The sequence below is a fragment of the Pezoporus occidentalis genome, unplaced genomic scaffold (genome assembly GCF_034315485.1).
Source record: "Pezoporus occidentalis ecotype Australia unplaced genomic scaffold, CSIRO_AGI_Poc_V1 ctg301, whole genome shotgun sequence".
NCBI lineage: Eukaryota > Metazoa > Chordata > Aves > Psittaciformes > Psittacidae > Pezoporus > Pezoporus occidentalis.
In genome coordinates, this window is record NW_026914953.1 from 363,910 (window position 1) to 384,831 (window position 20,922).

General features: G+C 60.7%; 2 protein-coding genes across 2 annotated transcripts in view; one reads left to right on the forward strand and one right to left on the reverse strand.

Moving 5' to 3' along the window:
- THOP1 (thimet oligopeptidase 1) overlaps positions 1 to 20,922 on the reverse strand; it is a 330,697-nt gene that overhangs the window by 297,544 nt on the left and 12,231 nt on the right. The gene's annotated exons all lie outside the window — the stretch shown is intronic.
- Positions 1,881 to 20,282, forward strand: PIK3R2 (phosphoinositide-3-kinase regulatory subunit 2). The gene is made up of 16 exons (XM_062627550.1): positions 1,881 to 2,038; positions 8,028 to 8,754; positions 12,522 to 12,614; positions 12,987 to 13,049; positions 13,960 to 14,091; positions 15,403 to 15,604; positions 15,891 to 15,976; positions 16,277 to 16,382; positions 16,488 to 16,586; positions 16,686 to 16,866; positions 17,080 to 17,205; positions 17,457 to 17,599; positions 17,798 to 17,974; positions 18,205 to 18,276; positions 18,619 to 18,789; positions 18,991 to 20,282. Exons 2-16 carry the CDS (start codon positions 8,415 to 8,417, stop codon positions 19,181 to 19,183), a joined length of 2,184 nt encoding a protein of 727 aa, XP_062483534.1. The 5' UTR covers positions 1,881 to 2,038; positions 8,028 to 8,414; the 3' UTR covers positions 19,184 to 20,282.

The following is a 20,922-nucleotide window of genomic DNA, read 5'->3' on the forward strand; positions in this document are numbered from 1 at the left end:
GGCATGGATATAGTGGGAAAAGGAATTCCTGAATGGAAACTGTCTCGAAAGCCAAGGGGGCCGTGTCTTCCGCACAGCGCCCAGCTCTGCTCTTACCTTCAACAAGGTTTATGTTGTATTAAAATTGTTTCTTGCAATGAGCCCTGACGTCGTGTCTGCAGCCTAGGGGGGCGGGTTTGGTGTTGCTGGCACCAGATGATGGGTGCCAGTGCTGGGTATAGTGCCCAGTGCCCACCTCAGAGCCAAATGCAGTGCCCTGTGTCCGTGGCAATACTGCCCAGTGTGCCCCATCCCCGGAGCAGTCCTGGTGCCCACTGCACTGCTCGTGCCTGCTGCAGTCCCAGTGCCCAGCACCGTGTCCCATGCCCAGCATCTGGTGCAGTCCCAATGCACAGTGCCATGCCCTATGTCCAGTGCTATACCCAGAGCAGTCCTGGTGCCGTGCCCATGCCCGGTGCAGTCTTGGTGCCCGCTGCCGTGGCCCGTGCCCGGTGCAGTCCTGGTGCCCGGTGCAGTGCCCCAAGCCCAGTGCAGTCCCAATGCCCGGTGCCATGCCCAGTGCCGTGCACCATGGCCAGTGCAGTGCCCCATGACTGGTGCAGTGCCCCATGCCCGGTGCAGTCCCAATACCCAGTGCTGTGCCTGGTGCCATTCACCATGGCCTGTCCAGTCTTGGTGCCGGTGCTGTGCCTGGTGCAGTCTCAGTGCCCCGTGCAGTGCCCCATGCTGGGTGCAGTCCCAATGCCCGGTGCCGTGCCCTATGTCCAGTGCTATGCCCGATGCAGTCCTGGTTCCATGCCCCATGCCTGGTGCAGTCTCGGTGCCCTCTGCCATGCCCCAAGCCCAGTGCAGTCCCAATGCCCAGTGCTGTACCCAGTGCCGTGCAGCATGGCCAGTGCAGTCTTGGTACCCGGTGCAGTGCCCCAAGCCCAGTGCAGTGCCAATGCCCAGTTCCGTGCCCAGTGCCATTCACCATGGCCTGTGCAGTCTCGGTGCCGGTGCTGTGCGCAGTGCAGTCTCGGTGCCCGGTGCCGTGCCCCATGCCCGGTGCAGTCCCGGTGCCCAGTGCCATGCCCTATGTGCAGTGCTATGCCCGGTGCAGTCCCGGTGCCGTGCCCCGTGCCCGGAGCATCCCAGTGCCCAGTGCCATGCCCTATGTGCAGTGCTATGCCCGGTGCAGTCTCGGTGCCGGTGCTGTGCCCAGTGCAGTCTTGGTGCCCGGTGCAGTGCCCCGTGCCCGGTGCAGTCCCAATGCCCAGTGCCATGCCCTGTGTGCAGTGCTATGCCCGGTGCAGTCCCGGTGCCGTGCCCCGTGCCTGGTGCATCCCAGTGCCCAGTGCCATGCCCTATGTGCAGTGCTATGCCCAGTGCAGTCTCGGTGCCCGGTGCAGTCTCGGTGCCGGTGCTGTGCCCTGTGCAGTCTTGGTGCCCGGTGCAGTGCCTCATGCCCGGTGTAGTCTCAATGCCCAGTGCCATGCCCTATGTGCAGTGCTATGCCCGGTGCAGTCCCGGTGCCCAGTGCCATGCCCTATGTGCAGTGCTATGCCCGGTGCAGTCTCGGTGCCGGTGCTGTGCCCGGTGCAGTCTCGGTGCCCAGTGCAGTGCCCCATGCCCGGTACAGTCCCGGTGCCCAGTGCCATGCCCTATGTGCAGGGCTATGCCCGGTGCAGTCCCGGTGCCGTGCCCCGTGCCCGGTGCAGTCCCGGTGCCGGGCCCGATCCGTGCTCCGACCCTTCGCTAGGGGGCGCAGCCGCGCTCTCCCTCGGCGCCCAAAGCCGGTTGGTGCCGGCTGCCGCTCGGCTCCTTCCGGAGCAGCTCGGACGAGGGGCGTGGTCCCGATCGCGTTCGGCAGCCGGGGGAAGGGGCGGGGCCGCCTCGGCTTCGGGCAGGTTCGTTCCCCTCCAGCTCCTCTCGGCTTTTTCCGGGGCGGGTTCGGGCCGTTCCGGCGGCGTTCGGGTCCTTTCCCAGGCTGCCGCTGGGCTGTGAGGCAGGAGCGGGCTGGAGCCGGGCGGCGGCGGCGGATGGGGCCGGCGGAGAGGTGGGACGGGACCGGGGGGACCGCGACCGGAGGAGGGAGGGAAGGAGCCATGGGAACGGGAGCGGGGTGCGCGGCCCCTCATCGGGAGGCGGCCCTGGCAGGGCCCCGGCGGTGCCAGCGCAGGGTGCCCGCTACCGGGGCACTGCCATCCCCCGGGGCCTACCCCCCCGGCCCCAAGGCGCCCGGGCTGGGCCTGTCCCCTCCTTGGGTGTCCCCCCCCTCCGGCTGCCTCCATCCCCACCGCGGGGACCTCGGTGCCGTTCCCCCGTGCAGCCCCCGTTGCTGCGGGCAGCGCTGCCTGTCGGGGCTGCAGGGATCCAGGCTGGGCCGGGGGCTTGGATGTGGCCTCATCCCACCGTGGTTCTGCCCAGGTCGGGTGGTGCAGGGATGCTCCCGCTCGGCTGGAATCCAGCCTGGCGTGGCTGTGGCTTTGCCGTCTCTGGGCACAGTTGCCCCCGATCCCTGGCTGTAGGATGGTGGCCAGCCCACCGTTTTCCAGTGCGGTTTGTGCGCTGTGTTTCTTGGGATGCTGTGGATGGTTCTGAGCCCTTTGAAGAGGAAGGTTCCCGTGGTCCCGTACTTCCCAAACTGAGGTATTCCCAATGGGAAGTAAACCCGGGAGGAGGGGGAACCTGTCTGGAATGAGCTCTGCAGGAGCTGGAGTGGCCCCAGCATTGTGCCTGTGGGCACCCGAGCCCAGCGCGGCGCAGGAATGGCCGCGTCTCCTCCCCATTCATGCACGGCCTTTATTTCCTGAGCAGCTCTTGGAGCCACTGGGGAACTGGCCCTGTGACTTTGTCTGTGAGAGCAGGGAATGGAGACAGCTGAGTAAATATAGCCTAAATCACTGCTTTCCTGGCCATTCCCCCGCCCTTCCCTACCGTGCGAAGGGCTGGTGTGTCCCCGAGGCTGGGTTGGCCTCTGCTGGAGTCATCGACTCTTCCATGTTGTGGGAAAGTCCAAACCATGGGTTGGTTCCTTTGGTGACTCTCTTTGACGTGGGCACATCAGGCTCAGGCTGTGCGGTTTGCAGCAAGGCTTTGGTGCTCCTTCGCTGCCCCAAACCCCTTGGGTTTTCGCTTGCTAGAACAAGGTTTTAAGCACATAGAAAAACCCTTTCTGCCCGCAGTTGGGTCTCGCTGGACAAAAGCTCTGGGTTTGGAAGGGAAAGCTCAGCTGGAATGTGGCAAGGAGCAGAGTGGTTTCTGGAACCGGTTTGGAGCCGTGTCGGAGCGCCAGCGGTTCGCTCCGAGTGCTGCGCCGTGTTTACAATGAGAAAGAGTATTTATAATATCGAGGGCTCTTTTAATTCCTCTGGGGATAGCTGGAGCCGCAGCTTGGAGCTAAAGGAACTGAGTAATGGAAGAGAAAAAGCAGAGGCAGGGGCAGTGGCTTTCTCAAGCTGGAAGGTCTCCCCTCTCAACTAGGACCCGAATGATGCTGACCCGCTAACGTGGGTGCTCCTCGCCTTGTTGCTTACTTCATGGGATTGCTGTGTTGTGCAGAGCTGCTCATAAATCATCATGGGGATTCCAGATCCCCGGGGGAGGGTGATTTTGAGCAGATAACGCAGCAAGAGCACTCGGGGGGGTTGCTTTTTACCATGTCCTCAGCTGGATTTTTGAGGGAAGTGGCCAAAATGCAGCTTCTGGGTTTATTTCTGTCCAACATCCCTAACCCCAGCCCTGGGAATGCTCTTATAATGGGAGTCGTGTGTTCTTGCTGCTTGGATGCTGGTGGAAAGGGAGCCTGGAGTGAAGTGTGGGGTTGGTGTTCTGGTCCTTCCCCCTTCAGTGCCAGCCTGGAAAAGGCTTTTGCAGGGAGGAAGAGAAGGTTTGAGGTGGGGAGCACAGGACAAGCTTCAACTGAAGGAGGAAAATCCTGTCAGGAGGAGCCTCTGGACAGAGTGAGAAGTCTTGGGTTGTCTGAGGTGCTCTCGGACTGTCCAGCCTTGGAGGAGAAGAGGTTGCTGAGACCTCTCTGCTCTCTGTCTGTGGCAAAGGGCTGCTGGTGGCCGTGGCCAGGACCCTGCTAAACCTCAGGCTCTGCTGCCAGGTGCATGAGAAGCATTTCTTGGGGAGAAAAGAGGAGAAAAAGGTGACAGTGGCCTCAGCTGCCCCATGCCTCTGCTGCGGTGCAGTCACTGTCAGGGCAGCAGCCCTGGCTTGGGCACGGCTCCCGATGGAACTCGCTTTCCCTGCCACTATTCCCCATTTAGGAGCTGGATGGCAGTGCCATGGCAACCACCAGTGCTCCCAGCACGGCCCTGCCTCTTCCCTGCCATTGCTACCACCAGCACAGCCTCGCTTGCAGCTCCAGCCTCGTGAGGCTCCCAGGCAGGGAGCTGGCCTGGGAAGCTGCCCGGGAGCACAGGAATTGCTGTGCTGTTTGTCCCGCGGTATAAACCAGGCTTTGCCAGGCTCCTGCTCGCTGCTTCAGCTGCATGCGGGTGCAGCGTGACCCACGGCGTGCTCCTGCCACTGCCAGGGCATGGGGCCAGCAGAGCTGCCTGGCTGTGTGGGTCAGAAGGACTCAGTGCAGCAGCAGTTGTCACCATAGGGCAGCACATGGCAGGCGGGCCCGTGTCGTTTCTATTCTCATCCCTCGTTGCATACATCCCATTTTCTGGCTTTTCTTAAAGGAAAGCTTTGTTCTCACTGTTTGCAACCCGTTAACGTGGAGGGGTTTGCAGTTCAAGGCTTACTTTGGGGGGCAGTTTTGTGCTCGCTAAGGCCGTGCTGGATCTTGGAAAGGTTTGAGCTGGGTACATTGGCGTAAGCATAATTTTCCTTTAAGTATTTGTATGCATTCTTTTGCCTCACGGGAGGGAAAGGAACGCTCAGCATCGCTTTGAGTCAAGCTGCACTTTGAACTGCGTTTGGAACTGGGTTTAAAAGCCCAGGAACCACATTTAAAACGTTAAGATGCTTTTATTTCTGTGCTCGGCACACACAAAAAAAGACTCGTAATGTGGTTTTTGTTTCAACCCCATGCATTCAACAAAGACAGTATTGACAGCAGGGAATGAATTGAGGGCTTGTTTCTGGGTGCTGACAGAGATTTACCAAAGGTATGTGCTTGGCTGGTGCCTGGGATTGCCAGAGCAGCCCAAGCAAGTGCTCACCACACCAGCGCGGACACACGAGGCTCCTCTGCGAGGGCTGAGCGAACCTGGAGCTGGGCCCAGCTGGAATCTCTTGGCAGGCTCGGAGGTGTGCTTCCAGCCGACAGGCTCGTGCGTGTCCCGGGCTTTCTGCGCTGCCTTCCCTCCTGAGAGCTGTTACAGGGCTTTGCTGAGCTTCCCTGCAGAGGCCAGTGCCAGCGTGAACCGTGTGGATTTGGGTTTCCAGGGGGGGTTCCTCACCTGCATTCACAGGCACTTGATCCCCCTGAGGAAGGCAGGTGAGGCTGCTCCAGGACCAGGCTGGCTCGAAGTCATCTGTGCCCAGTGACCCACTGGGCTGTGAAGAGCAGGGTGGCACAGAGCTGTGTCTCTGCCTTCCCAGCACAGAGAAGGTTGGAAGGATTTAGGGTAGACACAGGAAAAACCCTTCCCTGGGAGGGTGCTGAGGCGCTGGCACAGGGTGCCCAGAGAAGCTGTGGCTGCCCCATCCCTGCCAGTGTTCAAGGCCAGGTTGGACGCAGGGGCTTGGAGCAAGCTGCTCCAGTGGAAGGGGTCCCCATGGCAGGGGTTGGAACTGGATGAGCTTTAAGGTCCCTTCCAACCCAAACCAGTCCCTGATTCTATGAGCTGTTGGAGCCACACGGTGCAGCAGAAGGTGCGGGAACCTGCTCTTTGGAGAGACTTGGTGCTCGGGAGCAGCTTCCCAGCCCTCCGCACGGATCCGCTTTGAAAAGCCACGGAACAAGTTCACTAGGGCTGAAGGTTTTGTCCTTCCTTCAGCTGCACTGGCTTGTCTGAGGCGCCTGGAGCCGGCCCCGGGCTGCACGGGTGGAATCCGGGGAGGTGCCTGCCAGGGAGCCCTGACCCCACGGGCTTTGGGTTCTGCTGCCTCTGGGTGCATCGCGGGGTCTGGGAGCTGCCGGAGTCTTTCCCAGCAGCCGCTCGGGCCCTTGGCAGGCAGGCAGTGCCCATCGGCTCTGTGGGACCTTGACAGGCAGCGCTCAGATGGGCGAGGGGCGGGCAGGCAGCCCGCTCATAAATCTCTCTTTATGCTCTGGATCATGAAGTAATATTTTCCTGGCTGGGAAAATGGGATCGGGGGAATGTGGGCTCTGCAGCGAGCTCTCCGCGGCCGCCAGCCCCGAACGGTGGGAGCTCGCGTGGTGCAGGGATGTGCAGGGATGTGCTGCCGCTGCCAACACCAGGAACCTCCCCGGGGTCTCTCCGTGAGTTCTGCAAGCCTGGTGTTGCTCCAGGGAAGCTCTCGAGCAACCGGGATCAGGCTCAGTCCTGTTCCCCAGCCACCAGAGCCTGGCCACGGGTGTCTTCCCTCGCCGGGGGCAGCGCCGGCTCATTCATGGCACAGCCGGGACAGTTGCCTAAGCACAGGCAACCGGTGCAGGCCCTGGCTGCTGCATAGGCTTCGTGTGCCATGGCCTCTTTGTGCCTTTCTTTGGCAAGGGAAGGAACCCACAGATCCTGGCTGTGGGGCCATGGAGCTGGCTCCTCTCGGAGGGCTCGTACTGGTCTCAGATTCGTGCAGGAGAGGGGTTTGTAGCTGATGTGAGCTGGAGCATGTTGCGGGTCCAAGAAGGGTTATTTTGGAGGACTGCAGGTTACCAGTGCCGGTGCATCTCGCATAGTCCAGCCTTGGCTCTGTGCCATGCTTGGTTGTGCGTTGATCCTGCTGGGACGAGTGTCCCCCCTCCCTTTGCTCCTCACCTCCCTCCACAGAGGCTCTCACAGCCCTGAGCAGCACCTTCCTGCTCACTAACAGCTTTCAGAGGAGACTGGAGTTTGAGCTGGGTTTGGTGGTTTCTGGGCCAAAACAGCTCCAAGCCATTACCAGGACCTGCAGTGTTTCAGCAGGCCTTGGGTGTCCCTGAGCAGGCTGGTCCCTGGCTGCCCCAGCTCCTTGTAGGCCCTGTCCTGGGCTGCATGCCATCCTATGGGAACCCGGAATGCTGGGATTTGCCTGGGGGAGGTGGAAAACTGGCCTGTGTGGCCGGGAGGGGATGGGAAAAAGAGGACGTGCCTGGCTGCTGGGAATGCCCCAGCTCACCCATCTCTTCCACAACATGTTGGAACCCAGGTTCCTGCCTTTCGGAGGATTTCTGGGCAGGGCAAGCAGCAGATTCTTCCATTTCTGAATAGCTGAAAGGCAGAGGAGCAGCTCAAAGCAGGCTTGAAGGCTCCTCAAGATGATTTTAAGGCCATCTCTGCGGAAGGAATCCGTGCCTGCACTTGATGCTGCTGCTTTGCTCAGAGCAAAGCTTTGAAGTGCTGCTCTGTGGGAATGGCAAAGCCTTTCACTGAAGGCTTGGTTAAGCTCCATCTGTGGGCAGCTACCTTCAGCAGACTGCCTCGCGGGGGATTGCATGGGGAGATGTAAAGGTGAGCTGTGAAATGGAATCGATTGAACCAGGGAAGGTTGAATCTGTTTGTTTGGCTGCTGTTCAGAGCCTCCCAACTGGGGCTTGCAGGGTGACTCTTTTCTGCATGCAAGTTCCTGCATAAGGGCTGGTTTGTCCCACTTGCTGTCTTCATGTTTGCATAAGTGCTACGAGGAGGGTAAGCTGCAGAAGCAGGAGTGAACCTCCTTAAGATGCAGAGCTGGTGCCTGACTGTGGAAGAGAGGAGGTGGCATTCCTGCTTGCAGCTGCTGGCTCCAATCCTGCTTTTGGGAGTCTAAACTGGTATTAGCATGTCCCAGTTGGATCCAGGGCTCAGCATCAGCTGGTAGGGAGGAAAGAAACGAGTCCTGCCTCTCTCAGGTGCTCAGATGAACCCCTCATTTGAATGGTGGTGTCTCAGGAAGGTGAGAGGTGTCTGGCTTTGCATTAACAAGTTGTCTTCTCTTTGCAGGCCCTGGGAAGGCAGACGTAGCGCCCTACGCTGTTCTGGGCTGGAAGCCCACTGTGCTTTTGCCCCTGGGACTCCAAGAAACCTGCTTCTTTTTTGGTGAAGCAGACCCTGATCTCCTGTTTCTTTGCTGCATGCCCGCTCGCGAGTGCTGGATTATGTTTGTCTCCTTCTCCCTTTGCTCCATCATTTGGTTGAATCGTGGCTTCAAGCTAAGGAAAAGGGGCTGCACTTAAGCACACCGGGACACCCGGACCACGCTCCTGGGGTGCTGGTTCATGCAAAGACATTCAGAGTGCTGATGGGGGAGACCTGCCTTTGAAATCCCTCCTCTGCCACCCGAAACGTGCTGCCTCACCGTCCGGAGCCCTTCTCCCCGCAGCAGAGAGAATGGGCAGCACCGATGGGTTCCAGTACCGTGCGCTCTACCCCTACCGCAAGGAGCGCGAGGAGGACATTGATCTGCTGCCTGGGGACATCCTGGTGGTGAGCAAGGGGGCCCTGCAAGCCTTGGGCTTCAAAGACGGCGATGAGCAGACCCCCAATCAGATCGGATGGATCCTGGGTGTCAACGAGAGGACCAAGCAGAAGGGCGACTTCCCGGGCACGTACGTGGAGTACGTGGGGCCGGTGAAGATCTCGGTGCCCTCGCACCGGCCCCGAGTGCAGAGGCCTCTGCCCGCCACGCCGGGCGCCAGCGGCTGCCGCCTCCCCGAAGCTCTGGAGCAAGGTAAGGCCTGCTGCGTGCTCCCACCCTCCTCTGCTCCTGACACGTGGTGGCTGAGGGGCTGCGAGAGGCTCTGCTGGGCAGCACTGGGTTGATTGCCCCATCGTGGTGGCTGCGGTTGTGGTTTAACCCCAGCCAGCAACTAAGTGCCACGGAGCCACTCGCTCCTTCCCTGATCCCAGTGGGATGGGGAGGAGAAGGGGGGGGGGGGGGGGGAACTGGTAAAATCCGTGGGTTGAGATAAGAACAGTTTAATAATTGAAATCAAGTCAAATATAATAATAATGGAAAGGGAGATAACAAAAAGAGAGGAATAACTTAAGGAAAACAAGTGATGCGCAGTACAGTTGCTCACCACTCCACTGACAGATGGCCAGCTTGTCCCCAGGCAGTGATTGGCCCCTTCCAACCAACTTCCCTCAGTTTCTATACTGGGCATACTGGTTATGGAGTATCCCTTTGGCTGGTTCAGGTCAGGTGTCTTGCCTGTGCTTTTTCGCAGCTTCTTGTTCCCCTCCTCACTAGCAGAGTATGAGAAACTGAAAAGTCCTTGACTTAGGATAAGCACTACTTAACAACTGAAATACCAGTGTGTTATCACTGTTATTGTCAGCCTAAAGCCACAGCACAGCACCGCACCAGCTACTAGGAGGAAAATTGACTCTACCCCAGATGAAGCCAGGACAGGGCTCACATTCAGACCTGGCCAAGAGAAGAGCACGTTGTTCCTCCAGCTTATCAATTTGCTCAGCACAACTTCTTGGGTTGAGCCTTGTCCCACTCCTGCCTCTCCAAGATCTTTCTCCCTCTCTGGCATGCAGCTTAGCCAGGATCCCTGGGGTCCTTGGTCCCTCCCCCTGCTCTGCTGAGGGTTTTACCCCTCTCCCTCTCTTTAGGAATAAGCCCTGACCTCTTCCCAGCGACCTCTCAGCCTCTGGAGCACCATTGCTCCCTGCTAAGAGCCGCCCAGCCCTGCTGAGACACACAATTGCTTGTCTCTGGGCAAGAGGAGAAAAGTCAGGGTCTAAAAGAGTCCTTCCGAGAACTGGAGCTAATGGCTTGTCTGCCTGGCACCCATCCCTCCCTGAGGATGCAGAGCTCTCCCTGGGGCCGGGCAGCCACCCTCGGGCAGGACGTGGGCCATCCTGCAGCTGCTTCCCAGCCGGCACTGGGCTTGGCATGGACCTGGTCCGGGAGCTGGGAATGCTGCCATGGCCCGGCACTGCCTGTGGAGCTCCAGCAGCTGCCTGCCCGCTGCCTATTGCTTTGAACATAAACCCTGTGGCAGGGGCTCTGAGGTGGCCCACAGGGGTGACAGCCACCCTTTGCCTCCCCGTGCCTTGCAGAAGACCTTGCGTGATGCACTCAGGAGGACTAGGGACAGCAGGAGCTGGTGGGCATCAGAGCACACTCCTGGCTGGCAGTCCTGTGTCCTCCCCATCCTCTGTCCAAAAGCCATGGTTATCCCATCAGCTGCTTCTAGCTGTGGGAAATACCCCTGGGGTCTTAAGGAATGGAAAGAAGCCCCCATCCCATAAACCAGGGTGGCAGGGCTGGTGCAGCTCCCCACAGCTGCCTCCCATGCTCCTGCTCCCGGAGCCAGAGGGGTGGAAACAGCTCCGTGGGCTGGGAATGTGGTCAGGCAGTGCCTTTGGGCTGGCAGCGAGAGCTGCTGACCTGAGTCACCCCGCAGAAAGCTGCTCCTCTTGGGAGCCTGGGATGTGCTCTGCAGAGGATGCGTTGGCCTTGTCTGCATCCAGCCCTGTGCTCCCTCAGGAGCTGGATTTAAGCCTTTGTGGACTCCCTCTCCTCCTCCTCCTCCTCCTCCTCGAGCAAGGCTTGGCAGAGGTGTGTCTGGATGGTCAGAGCTGCTGACCCGTGCAGGGCTGTGAAAGAAGGTGCGTTCCAAAGCTCCTGACACACAGAAAAGATGCAGTTAGGAAAGAAACCCAAAGTCAGCCAGTCTGCATCCTGCCTGGGGATGGAGCACAGTGAGGGTCAGGTACAAGGGTACATGAGGAGGGTGCCAGCACCTGTGGGTCCATCCCCCCCCCAGCCAGCCTCTATTTGGGGCACAGCAGGGACCTGCAGAGTGGCAATTCAAACACCCAAGGGCTATTTTCCAGTGCAGGCTGCTACGATGCTGCTGGGGAGATGTGTTTTTGCAACTGAGAAACCGCATTGGAGCCAAACCCGTGTTACTTCCTTGCGGGCTGCGCTTTGGGAGGTGCAGGGATGCCCCACAAAGCTCAGAGCTGCTGGGGTTTCTGCCCTGTTCCCCTCAGCCTGGCTGACAGGAATCCCTTACCCCCCTCCCAGTGTCACACGTGGAGCAGGGCCAGCACCACCTCCGTGTCGTCCCCCCCCGCCTGGGGGTACAAGGAGCCCCGGCGTGTTCCAGCGGTGGATTTACGAGCTGCCGCTGTTTGCCTTCCATCAGGAGGAGCCGAGCGGAACATGCGGCTCGCTGCTATTTCCGCAGCTGCCCCGGCCCTGCTCTGAGCAGCCTTGTGCAGGGCAGCGCGGCCCCGCGGGCTCGGGAGCTGCTGCTGGGCAGAGCAGGAGCAGGCAAAGGCAAAGGCAAGCTGCTGCCTGCTGAAGCAGCACATTCCCGGCCGGGCCACGTGGGCTGCCCCACTGTTTACTCTCCCTTCAGCCCTTCCCAAGGGTCAGGCTCGGAGCTGCCAGCCTGGAAGCTTGCCTGGGTCTTCAGCACCACGCTGGGCCCCTTCCCATGGCCAGGGGCTCCTTCCCGTTGGGGATTGCTCCCCCCCTGCCCCAACAGCACAGGCTTAGACAGAACTGGGTGCTCCCCTTTCTGTGGCTGCTTTGTCTCGCTGTGAGGCTGTGGGTGCAGGAGGCTCGGGCCAGTGTGGGGTTTCAGCTTGCTGTGCCTCATGGTAAGACCACACCGGGCGAGTTCAGGTCAGATCCATGACAACAGAGCTGTGTTTCGCAACGGGGAGCAGCCTTTTGGCTCTGCATCCCCAGAATGGAGCGTGTCCGGTGTCTGCACTGACCGTGGGGGTCCCGGAGGAGCCTCCCGCACCGGCTGGTGCTCAGCTGGATGCAAGACAGGGCCTGGCACCGCTCGTCCTTCGGCAGGGATCCCACTGGCAGCTGCCTGGCCGGGCCTGCGTGCTCTTGCCCCGGCATGCATCACCCTCCAGCACTGGGGAGCCCAGAGCTGGGACCTTCGGCTCCTCTGGAGCGAAATGCCACCCGCTGCAGGGCTGTAAATCCTCCCTCTGGGAGCAGAGGAACCCCAGTGCCGTGCCGTGTCCTGTTGCAGCTTGCGGGAGGCTGTGGGCTCCCGGGCAGAGGGAGGCCGAGGGCTGGTTTCCATGTTAAACGAGCAGTCAAGAGCAGGAATTTGCTGACATGGAGTTCTGTCTGAATCGCTGGATTAAGCACAGCTCAGCCCCCTGGCCCTGCTCCTCTGCCAGCCCTGTGCTGGGCAGGCACCGACCCCAGCCTGGGCTCCAGGAGCTCTGCTACCCCCAGGCTCTGCCTCCTGGGCTCTGCAGGAGCAAGAGGGATCCCCTGTGCACACCCCATTAGGGGCTTGGAGCAAGGCCAGGCTTGTTGTGAGCCGGCTCCCAGGCTCCCCCAGCCCCTGTGCGGTGTTTGCAGGGGCTGCAGCCCTGCTGCAGGGGCCATGGCTTTCCTCACTCTTGGATTCTGCTGTTAAGGGTGAGGTGGTTGTGCCCTGGCCGGGCTCTGCTGGGGACTGAGCTGGGGCTGACCCCTTTCTCCCTCTCTCTTTCCAGGGTCTCCTCTCCTGGAACTGCAGGAGCAGTTCAGCCCTCCCGAGCTCGCACCCCCACTGCTGGTGAAGCTGGTGGAAGCTATTGAGAAGAAAGGTAAGGGGGGATGTTGGTACCCCTGAACCCCACAGGGAGGGCAGAACGGGGGGCGGTTGTCTTTAAAAGCCCCATGGGATGTGCAGGGCTCAGCTGCCTGCAGAAGGGGAGGTTCCCTAGAGCCAAGCTTGATCCCACTGCGCCCTCCTGCATAGGGGCCTGGGGTGCGGGTGCTGGGTCTGCATGCCCTGGATGGGTGCTGGGGTTTGGGAATCACTTCCAGCCTGTGTCTATGCCACGGGGGGGGGAGAAACAAGGACACTGAATGGGGAGTCCTGGGGGCCAAGGGGGCTGCAGGAGGTTGGCCTGGACCCCCTCCAGGCCTGGTTCAGGCGGTGCTGGCAGCTGAGCGCCGTGTCCCCGCTTCCGCAGGGATAGACAGCGAGATGCTGTACAGGACATCTGGCTCCGAACTGAGGCAAGCGCTGAGAACCGGTAAGAACCAGCTCGGCGCGGGGAGGAGGCGAAGGCGCTCAGATGGAGGAGATTAGTGCCTGAGCCAGCGCCAGCAGTAATGCAAGCCAGGCCAGGCAGTTCCTGACTCCCAGCATGCTGCCGGGGGGGCCGGCCCCACACATCCCCAGGGGAAGGGGGGGACGGGACATTCCTGGAGCAAAGGGGGGACGTGGTGCTGGTGAAACCTTGTGCTTGTATCCTGCTCTCTTCAGGCGCCCTGCTCTGTGGATGGGCTGCCGGAGACTGCTCTGCCTCTGTCACAGCACTCAGAAGCAAGGGGGGGGGGACTTTGAGCTCAGTTTGGGGGCTGGAGCCGTGGCTCCGCTCTGCCGGCAGCCGATGGCTGTACCGGGGAGCCTCCGGAGCCGTCTGCCGCTTGGCTGAGCTTGGGCCTCATCCAGCACTGTGCTGGCTTGTCCCCTTCCACAGACGTTCTTGCAAACCCCAGCTGCATGGTGCCGGCAGCTCTGGCTGTGCTGCTTTTGGGACAGGCTTTGTTGCCGTCCCGACAGCCCCGTGTTCATGGGATGGCTCGGTTTGAGGGAGCTGTTTTCCCCACTGGGGTCAGTGTGGGGCTGGTCAGGCGGTGCTGGCCTCGACCAGCAGCAGCGAACAAAGCTCCTAACCCACTGATGCCCAGGATTACTGCAGCACGGCTGAGGGCAAAGAGGGTGGGCACCCAAAATGAGCTCTACCCCATCCTCGGGGAGGGGGGAACCTGCCTGGGTTCCCAGAGGCAGGTTGGTTTTGGGGTGCAGGTATCACTTCCAGGCATCCTCCTCCTGTTGGCTGCCCTGTCCTGTGATAGGTGCTTGGATGGGGTGCGATGGTGTCCAGGGTGGGGGCCCGGAGCTGCACCCATCACCATGGCACTTCTGTACCCTGGTAGATTGGACCCTGGGCGACCTGGAGCCCTTGGACGTGCACTCCTTGTGTGAGGCGGTGCGGAGGTACCTGCAGGACCTGCCCTCCCCCGTGGTGCCAGTGGCCGTGCACGGAGACATCCTGCGCATCCTGCAGGGTAAGGGCCTCCCCTGGCTGCACTTGGAATGGGTGGCTCTGTGGGGTGGATTGCTTGGGAATGGGGGGCTGTGTGGGGTCGATCACTGGGGAGTGGGTGGCTGTGTGGGGTGGATCACTCAGGAATGGGTGGCTGTGTGGGATGGATCACTGGGGAGTGGGTGATTGTGTGGGGTGGATCACTGGGGAATGGGTGGCTGTGTGGGATGGATCACTCGGGAAAGGGTGCCTGTGTGGGATGGATCACTTGGGAATGGGTGGCTGTGTGGGGTGGATCACTCGGGAATGGGGGGCTGTGTGGGATGGATCACTGGGGAGTGGGTGGCTGTGTGGGATGGATCACTCGGGAATGGGTGCCTGTGTGGGATGGATCACTGGGGAGTGGGTGATTGTGTGGGGTGGATCGCTTGGGAATGGGGGGCTGTGTGGGGTGGATCGCTTGGGAATGGGGGGCTGTGTGGGGTGGATCGCTTGGGAATGGGGGGCTGTGTGGGGTGGATCGCTTGGGAATGGGGGGCTGTGTGGGATGGATCACTTGGGAATGGGTGCCTGTGTGGGATGGATCACTTGGCAGTGGGTGCCTGTGTGGGATGGATCGCTTGGCAGTGGGTGCCTGTGTGGGATGGATCACTCGGGAATGGGTGGCTGTGTGGGGTGGATCACTCGGGAATGGGTGGCTGTGTGGGATGGATCACTGGGGAGTGGGTGATTGTGTGGGGTGGATCACTTGGCAGTGGGTGGCTGTGTGGGATGGATCGCTTGGGAATGGGGGGCTGTGTGGGATGGATCACTGGGGAGTGGGTGATTGTGTGGGGTGGATCACTCAGGAATGGGTGGCTGTGTGGGATGGATCACTGGGGAGTGGGTGATTGTGTGGGGTGGATCACTGGGGAATGGGTGGCTGTGTGGGATGGATCACTCGGGAAAGGGTGCCTGTGTGGGATGGATCACTTGGGAATGGGTGGCTGTGTGGGGTGGATCGCTGGGGAATGGGTGGCTGTGTGGGATGGATCACTCGGGAATGGGTGGCTGTGTGGGGTGGATCGCTGGGGAATGGGTGGCTGTGTGGGATGGATCACTCAGGAATGGGTGGCTGTGTGGGGTGGATCACTTGGGAATGGGTGGCTGTGTGGGGTGGATCACTCGGGAATGGGTGCCTGTGTGGGGTGGATGTGTTTGGGGTATTAAAGCAAGTCCTGTCCCTATGGGACATGACCCCTGCTGCTGACGGCGCTCCCGCAGTGCCGCAGCTGGAGCACGGAGCGGTGCTGCCTGTCCCCACTCTTCCATCGGGTCTGGTTCTCTTCCCCAGAGGTTCCCCAGCCGGAGAATTGCCGGAAGCAGCTGCTGCTGGCCCTGGAGTCGCCTGCGGTCCCGCTCCAGAACACGCTCACCCTGCAGTTCCTGCTCCGGCATCTGGGGAAGGTATCGCAGCAGGCCGAGAGCAACAGCCTCCACCCTCGGGCCCTGGGAGAGATCTTCGGCCCCCTTCTCCTCCGGCTGCCTGGCGCCAGGTACGTGAGGCTTTTGGGTTCCAGCCTCTGTGCCTGGCAGGACCCGGAGTCCAGGCTGTGAGAGCAGGTCTGCCCGCAGCCCCTGCCTCGCTGCACGGGGGATTAAACTGCTGGCAGCACACAGAGGTGGGACTCAGAGCCAGGGCAGAGCCTTGCCTCTGTGTCAGCCTGGGCTCTGGCAGCTGGGATGAACCGCCTGCCCCTTTGCCCAGGGAGCACGGGAGCAGTGCCAGGTTTCCCCCCACCCCAGAACTGCTCTTCCTACTTGGCTCCTCTCTCCCTGCAGCCCAGAGCTGAGCCCTGACTTCTCCGTCCTGTTTTTGGAGATGCTTCTGCAGACGAAGGAGCTGGAGCCAGAACAGTTGCCTCCAGGTACTGAGATGCCCCTTCCTTGGGGCCTAAAGCGCTGGGGTTTGTGCTCTGGGGATGTGGAGTCTCTGCCCCCCATGAGCGGGTTGCTGAGGGCATTTCTGGAGCCCAGCTGTGCCTGGAGCCCACCTCGAGGCATTCATCTGCTGCTGTGGATGTGCCTGGAGCAGCTCCCCGCAGCGTGGTGGCCAAGGGGGCTTCCCAGGATAGTCACAGCAGGGAGGCAGACTCAGTGCTCCAAGGGATTGCCTGTGGACAGCTGGAACTTGGGCTCGCCCCGCTTCCCTCCTCCTTCTCTTACAGCCTTGCCTCCAAAACCCCCTAAGCCAAAGCCCAGCGCAGCCAGCTTGGCCAACGGGAACAGCGTGTCCCTGCAGGACGCCGAGTGGTACTGGGGTGACATCTCACGGTAAGGGGATGGCTGGCAGCCCACATCCCGGGTGCCCTGTCCATGGCGTTCTCTAGGGGAGCTCTGGTTACATCTCACAGGCTGTAACAGTCACATTCCTTGCAGGGAGGAGGTGAACGAGAAGCTACGGGACACACCGGATGGTACCTTCTTGGTGCGCGACGCCTCCAGCAAGATCCAGGGGGAATACACCCTCACGCTCAGGTAGGGTGCTGGGGGGTCCCTGTGCTGACAGCAGCCTGGATGAGAAGCTGTCAGGCTGGAAGGTGGTGCTGAGTGTCCTCTCCTCTCCCGTCACCGCAGGAAGGGAGGCAATAACAAGCTGATCAAGATCTTCCACCGGGAAGGGAAGTACGGCTTCTCGGAGCCCCTCACCTTCGGCTCGGTGGTGGAGCTCATCACCCATTACCGGCACGAGTCACTGGCCCAGTACAACGCCAAGCTGGACACCAGGCTGCTCTACCCCATCTCCAAGTACCAGCAGGTGAGGCCTGTGCAGTGCTGGCCAGGGGCATTTGCTCGTCCATCCCCAGTCCTTTGGTAAAGGTCGATGTCCACCTCTTCCCCATGCTGGGATGTTGCTGTGTGGGGTGACAGCCAGCCTGCAGGACTGGTGGGGTTTTGTGGGACCAGCTGCCTCGCAGAGGGGCTGCTGTAAGGCAGGAGCAGGCCCTGAGGGAGGCTCTGTGTATGGCAGGACCAAGTGGTGAAGGAGGACAGCGTGGAAGCCGTCGGGGAGCAGCTGAAGGTCTATCACCAGCAGTACCAGGACAAGAGCTGGGAGTACGACCTGCTGTATGAGGAGTACACGCGCACGTCCCAGGTACACAGGCACTGCCTTCCCCCTGGGCTGCCCTGACATCTTGATGGCCACTGCTGGGCACGGAGGGGAGCAGGGGTTGGGCATCCCCTGCCTTACTTTGCTGCTGGACTTGAGAATGGGCTTTGAAGAGGGAGATACTTTGGCTGCAGCGAGGACAGTGCTTCTTTGGGGAGGGGGAAAGAGAGGATGCGAATGGGCAGAACCTGCCCCAGTGCTCCCCTGTCCTCAGCTCTCCCCTCCCTTCTCCTCAGGAGCTGCAGATGAAGAGGACTGCAATTGAGGCCTTCAACGAGACAATCAAGATCTTTGAGGAGCAGTGTCAGACGCAGGAGAAATGCAGCAAGGAGTACATCGAGCGCTTCCGGCGGGAGGGCAATGAGAAGGAGGTGCAACGGTGAGGACAGGGGGTGCTGCTGCCCTGCCTGGGGAAGGGCTCTGCAGGGCTGGAAGCTCCTCCTGGCCCAGCACAGAGCTGAGGCACGCAGAGCCCTTGTCTCTCCAGCAGCGAGCTGTGTGCTGGAGCTGGCAGGCTGCCTCCTCCGCCTCCCCCACCCTGGCTCACAGCCTCGTCCCCCCCCCCTCTTTCTCCCAGGATCCTCATGAACTCGGAGAAACTCAAGTCCCGCATCACGGAAATCCATGACAGCAAGATGAAGCTGGAGCAGGACCTGAAGAAACAAGCCTCGGAGAACCGGGAGATCGACAAGCGCATGAACAGCCTCAAGCCAGACCTCATGCAGCTGCGCAAACTGCGGGACCAGTATTTGGTGTACGTAGCTCCTGCCCCCGTGGAGGGCTGGGATTGGGGCCCTGCTCCCCCCCCCAGCCATCTGGCTGCCTCCTTGAGGGCTTTGGGGCTTGTCAGACCAGCTTGTGGGCTGCTGCGTGCAGGAATGAACCCTGCAGCGCGCGGCCTCGGGCACGGCTGCTGCCCTCTGGTGATGGCTGCTCCAGTGGCGTCTGGCCTGGGCACGCTGAGCTCTGCCTCTCCTTCCCCAGGTGGCTGACGCAGAAGGGTGCCCGGCAGAAGAAAATCAACGAGTGGCTGGGTATCAAGAACGAGACGGAGGAGTGAGTGTCCCTGTGTGCCTTGTGCTGGGATCAGCAGCCCTGGGGGTGTGCAGAGAACGTGTAGATGAGGCCCTCAGTGGCAGGGTTTAGTGGTGGGTTTGGCAGTGCTGGGGTAAAGGTTTGGACTTGATGATCTTGAAGGTCTTTTCCAGCCTGGTTGATCCTATGATGGGGGGGGGGGGGGGGGGGGTGTATGCTGGGGCTGATCCCATCTCCCTACCTGGGAGCTGAGAGCATCTTCCCTGCCGGAAGGGGTGCTGGCGCATCTAGCAGTGGGAGGGGAGCTGTGGGGGCCACGTGCCCAAATTGAGGGGGTCTGCCCCTCCCTGTGCTCAACTGCAGCCAGTACTCCATGATGGATGATGAGGAGGAGCTGCCCCACCACGAGGAGCGAACGTGGTACGTGGGGAAGATCAACCGTTTGCAGGCAGAAGAGATGCTTTGTGGCAAGCGGGACGGCACCTTCCTGATCCGCGAGAGCAGCCAGAAGGGATGCTACGCCTGCTCCGTGGTGTGAGTATCTCCATGTGCTGGGATGGGGCTGGCGTGGGCTCTGCTCCCGCATTCCAGCTCGACAGATGCTGGAGCTGGTGGAAGCATCAAGCTGGGCTCCCGAGGTGGCCCAGATGTGTCATTGGGCTGCTCTGGTGATGCCTGCTTGTGCTCTGCTGTCCCTGTCCCACTGCTGACCCGTGTCCTTTCCGTCCCTGGCAGGGTGGACGGTGACACCAAACACTGTGTGATCTACAAAACAGCCACAGGCTACGGGTTCGCTGAACCCTACAACCTCTACGCCTCCCTCAAGGACCTGGTCTTGCACTACAAGCACACGTCCCTGGTGCAGCACAATGACTCCCTGAATGTCACGCTGGCTCACCCTGTCCTTTCCCAGCCACCAGCCAGATGAGCAGCCCATGCACAACGTAACAGCTGCCTTCAGCTTCTCCCCAGGGCGCTGCTTTCTGGCTCTGGACTCTTTGCACCCTGTATAGTTGAGTCTCTGTGCTCCTGCCCCTCCAGAGCCTCTGAGATGTCTGTGACTGTTCCTGGTGTCCCTTTTGGTCAGTAGCTGAAACCCGTGTTGGCTGGTGGGACAAAACGGCTGGGCTGTTGATTCCCAGTGGACTCCAGCCTTTAGGAAGCAGGATCCAGTCGTGATTGAATTGCTGGGGTGAGCACAGTCCTCTCTCCTTCCCCAATAAGCAGGTCAGATCCCCTCTTGCTGGCAGGTCGCCCCACTATGCATCACTGTAGAGGTAGATCCCCAGTTCCAAGGGGCTCCCTGCTGCTTGGATGCTGGAGGAGGCAGAGGAGGAGGAGGCTCCGCTGAGCATGTGCATCCTCCACTCTCCCTTCCCTTGGTGACTTGCAGGCTGTGGCAGTGTCTGGTACGAGAGGTGCTGCTCTTCCATGCAGAGACTCATTTAGAAAGGAGAAACCCTGTCCTCTGGGGGGCTTTTCAACCCAGGTTTCTGCTCCACACCATGCCCCACCTGCCCATCTTGTTCCCTCATTCCATAATCACCTCTGGAGTGTTGCTGTCCGGGGAGGGAGGATCCAGTTAGTGAGGAATCTCTCGCCTTAGTTGTGCCAGCTAAGCTGTGAAATCCGTGTGGGTGCCGTGTGTTTGCCCTGGGCAGAACCTCTGGATGCACAGCTCCTTGTTTCCGGCCGTCTTGGGTGATCCTTCCCCTTGACGCTCACTGTAGCTCTGTAAATACGGTTCCTTTTGTAATCAGCTGCTTTCCTAGTGCTGGTGTTTGCTGAACTCTCACTACCCAGCAGCTGCCCAGGCTGCTGCAGACCCGGGTCCTGCCAGCTTGAAGCAGGAGGGGGCCGGAGGCCGACGCACACTACGAGCCCTGTACAAAATGAAGGAGCTCCCTGCTGCAGGAGGACGGTATCTGCTGGGCCGAGGGCCTGGGCACGTACAAACGTATATGCATGATGTGGAACTCTGTATGCAAAGCACTTAGAATCATGAGTACTGTATGGGGGTGAAGGAACTGGCTGTTGCTGTCGTGCTGCCCCTCGGAGCTGGCTGGTGCAGGCAGGGATTTGTTGGGTCTGAGCTCAAAGGGCTCGAGGGCCACAGAGGTGGCTCTGCTGGACCTGGGCTGAGAGTTGAGGCCACGGTGGCATTTGCTTCACTGGGTTATCCTGCCTGCCTGCCTTGAAGGAAGCATTAATTGTCCTCTTGATTTGCCGGAGAGGCTCTTTCCCTGCCGGAGCTGCATCCTTGGGCTGGATGCTGTGGGCTTCGCCGCTTCTGTTGCTGTCGGACCTGCGAGGTGCTGCCTGCTCATGCTCTGCATCCTGCCCTTGATGTGCCATCTGTGTCGGGTACCTCCTCCCCCAGCTCTGCTTTGCCCTGGTCCTTTGGGATCTGGGGTTGCTGGAGCAAACATCCCATCCCCATTGCTTGTGGCAGCTTCTGTGCTCGGCTGTACAGCCCCCATTCCCTGCATGCCCTCTGCAGGCCCTGGGCTGTGGTTTTGGGGCTGGTTCCTCACCGTTTGGTGCTCTGAGGCCGTGGTGCAGCAGTGCCAGCCCTGACCCATCACAGCTCAGGGTGCCCAAGTGCCATGGAAGGGGCAGGCACCAGCCCCGGGGAGCTGTGGGGTGCAGAGCCCGGAGGAGGCCGTG

Excerpts from the sequence above, each read along its gene's own strand:
- PIK3R2 (XM_062627550.1), top strand. The coding sequence starts at position 8,415 with ATGGGCAGCACCGATGGGTTCCAGTACCGTGCGCTCTACCCCTACCGC. Across the intron at positions 15,977-16,276 it reads GCCAGAACAGTTGCCTCCAG|CCTTGCCTCCAAAACCCCCT; the intron begins GTACTGAGATGC and ends CTTCTCTTACAG. Across the intron at positions 17,975-18,204 it reads CTGCGGGACCAGTATTTGGT|GTGGCTGACGCAGAAGGGTG; the intron begins GTACGTAGCTCC and ends CTCCTTCCCCAG.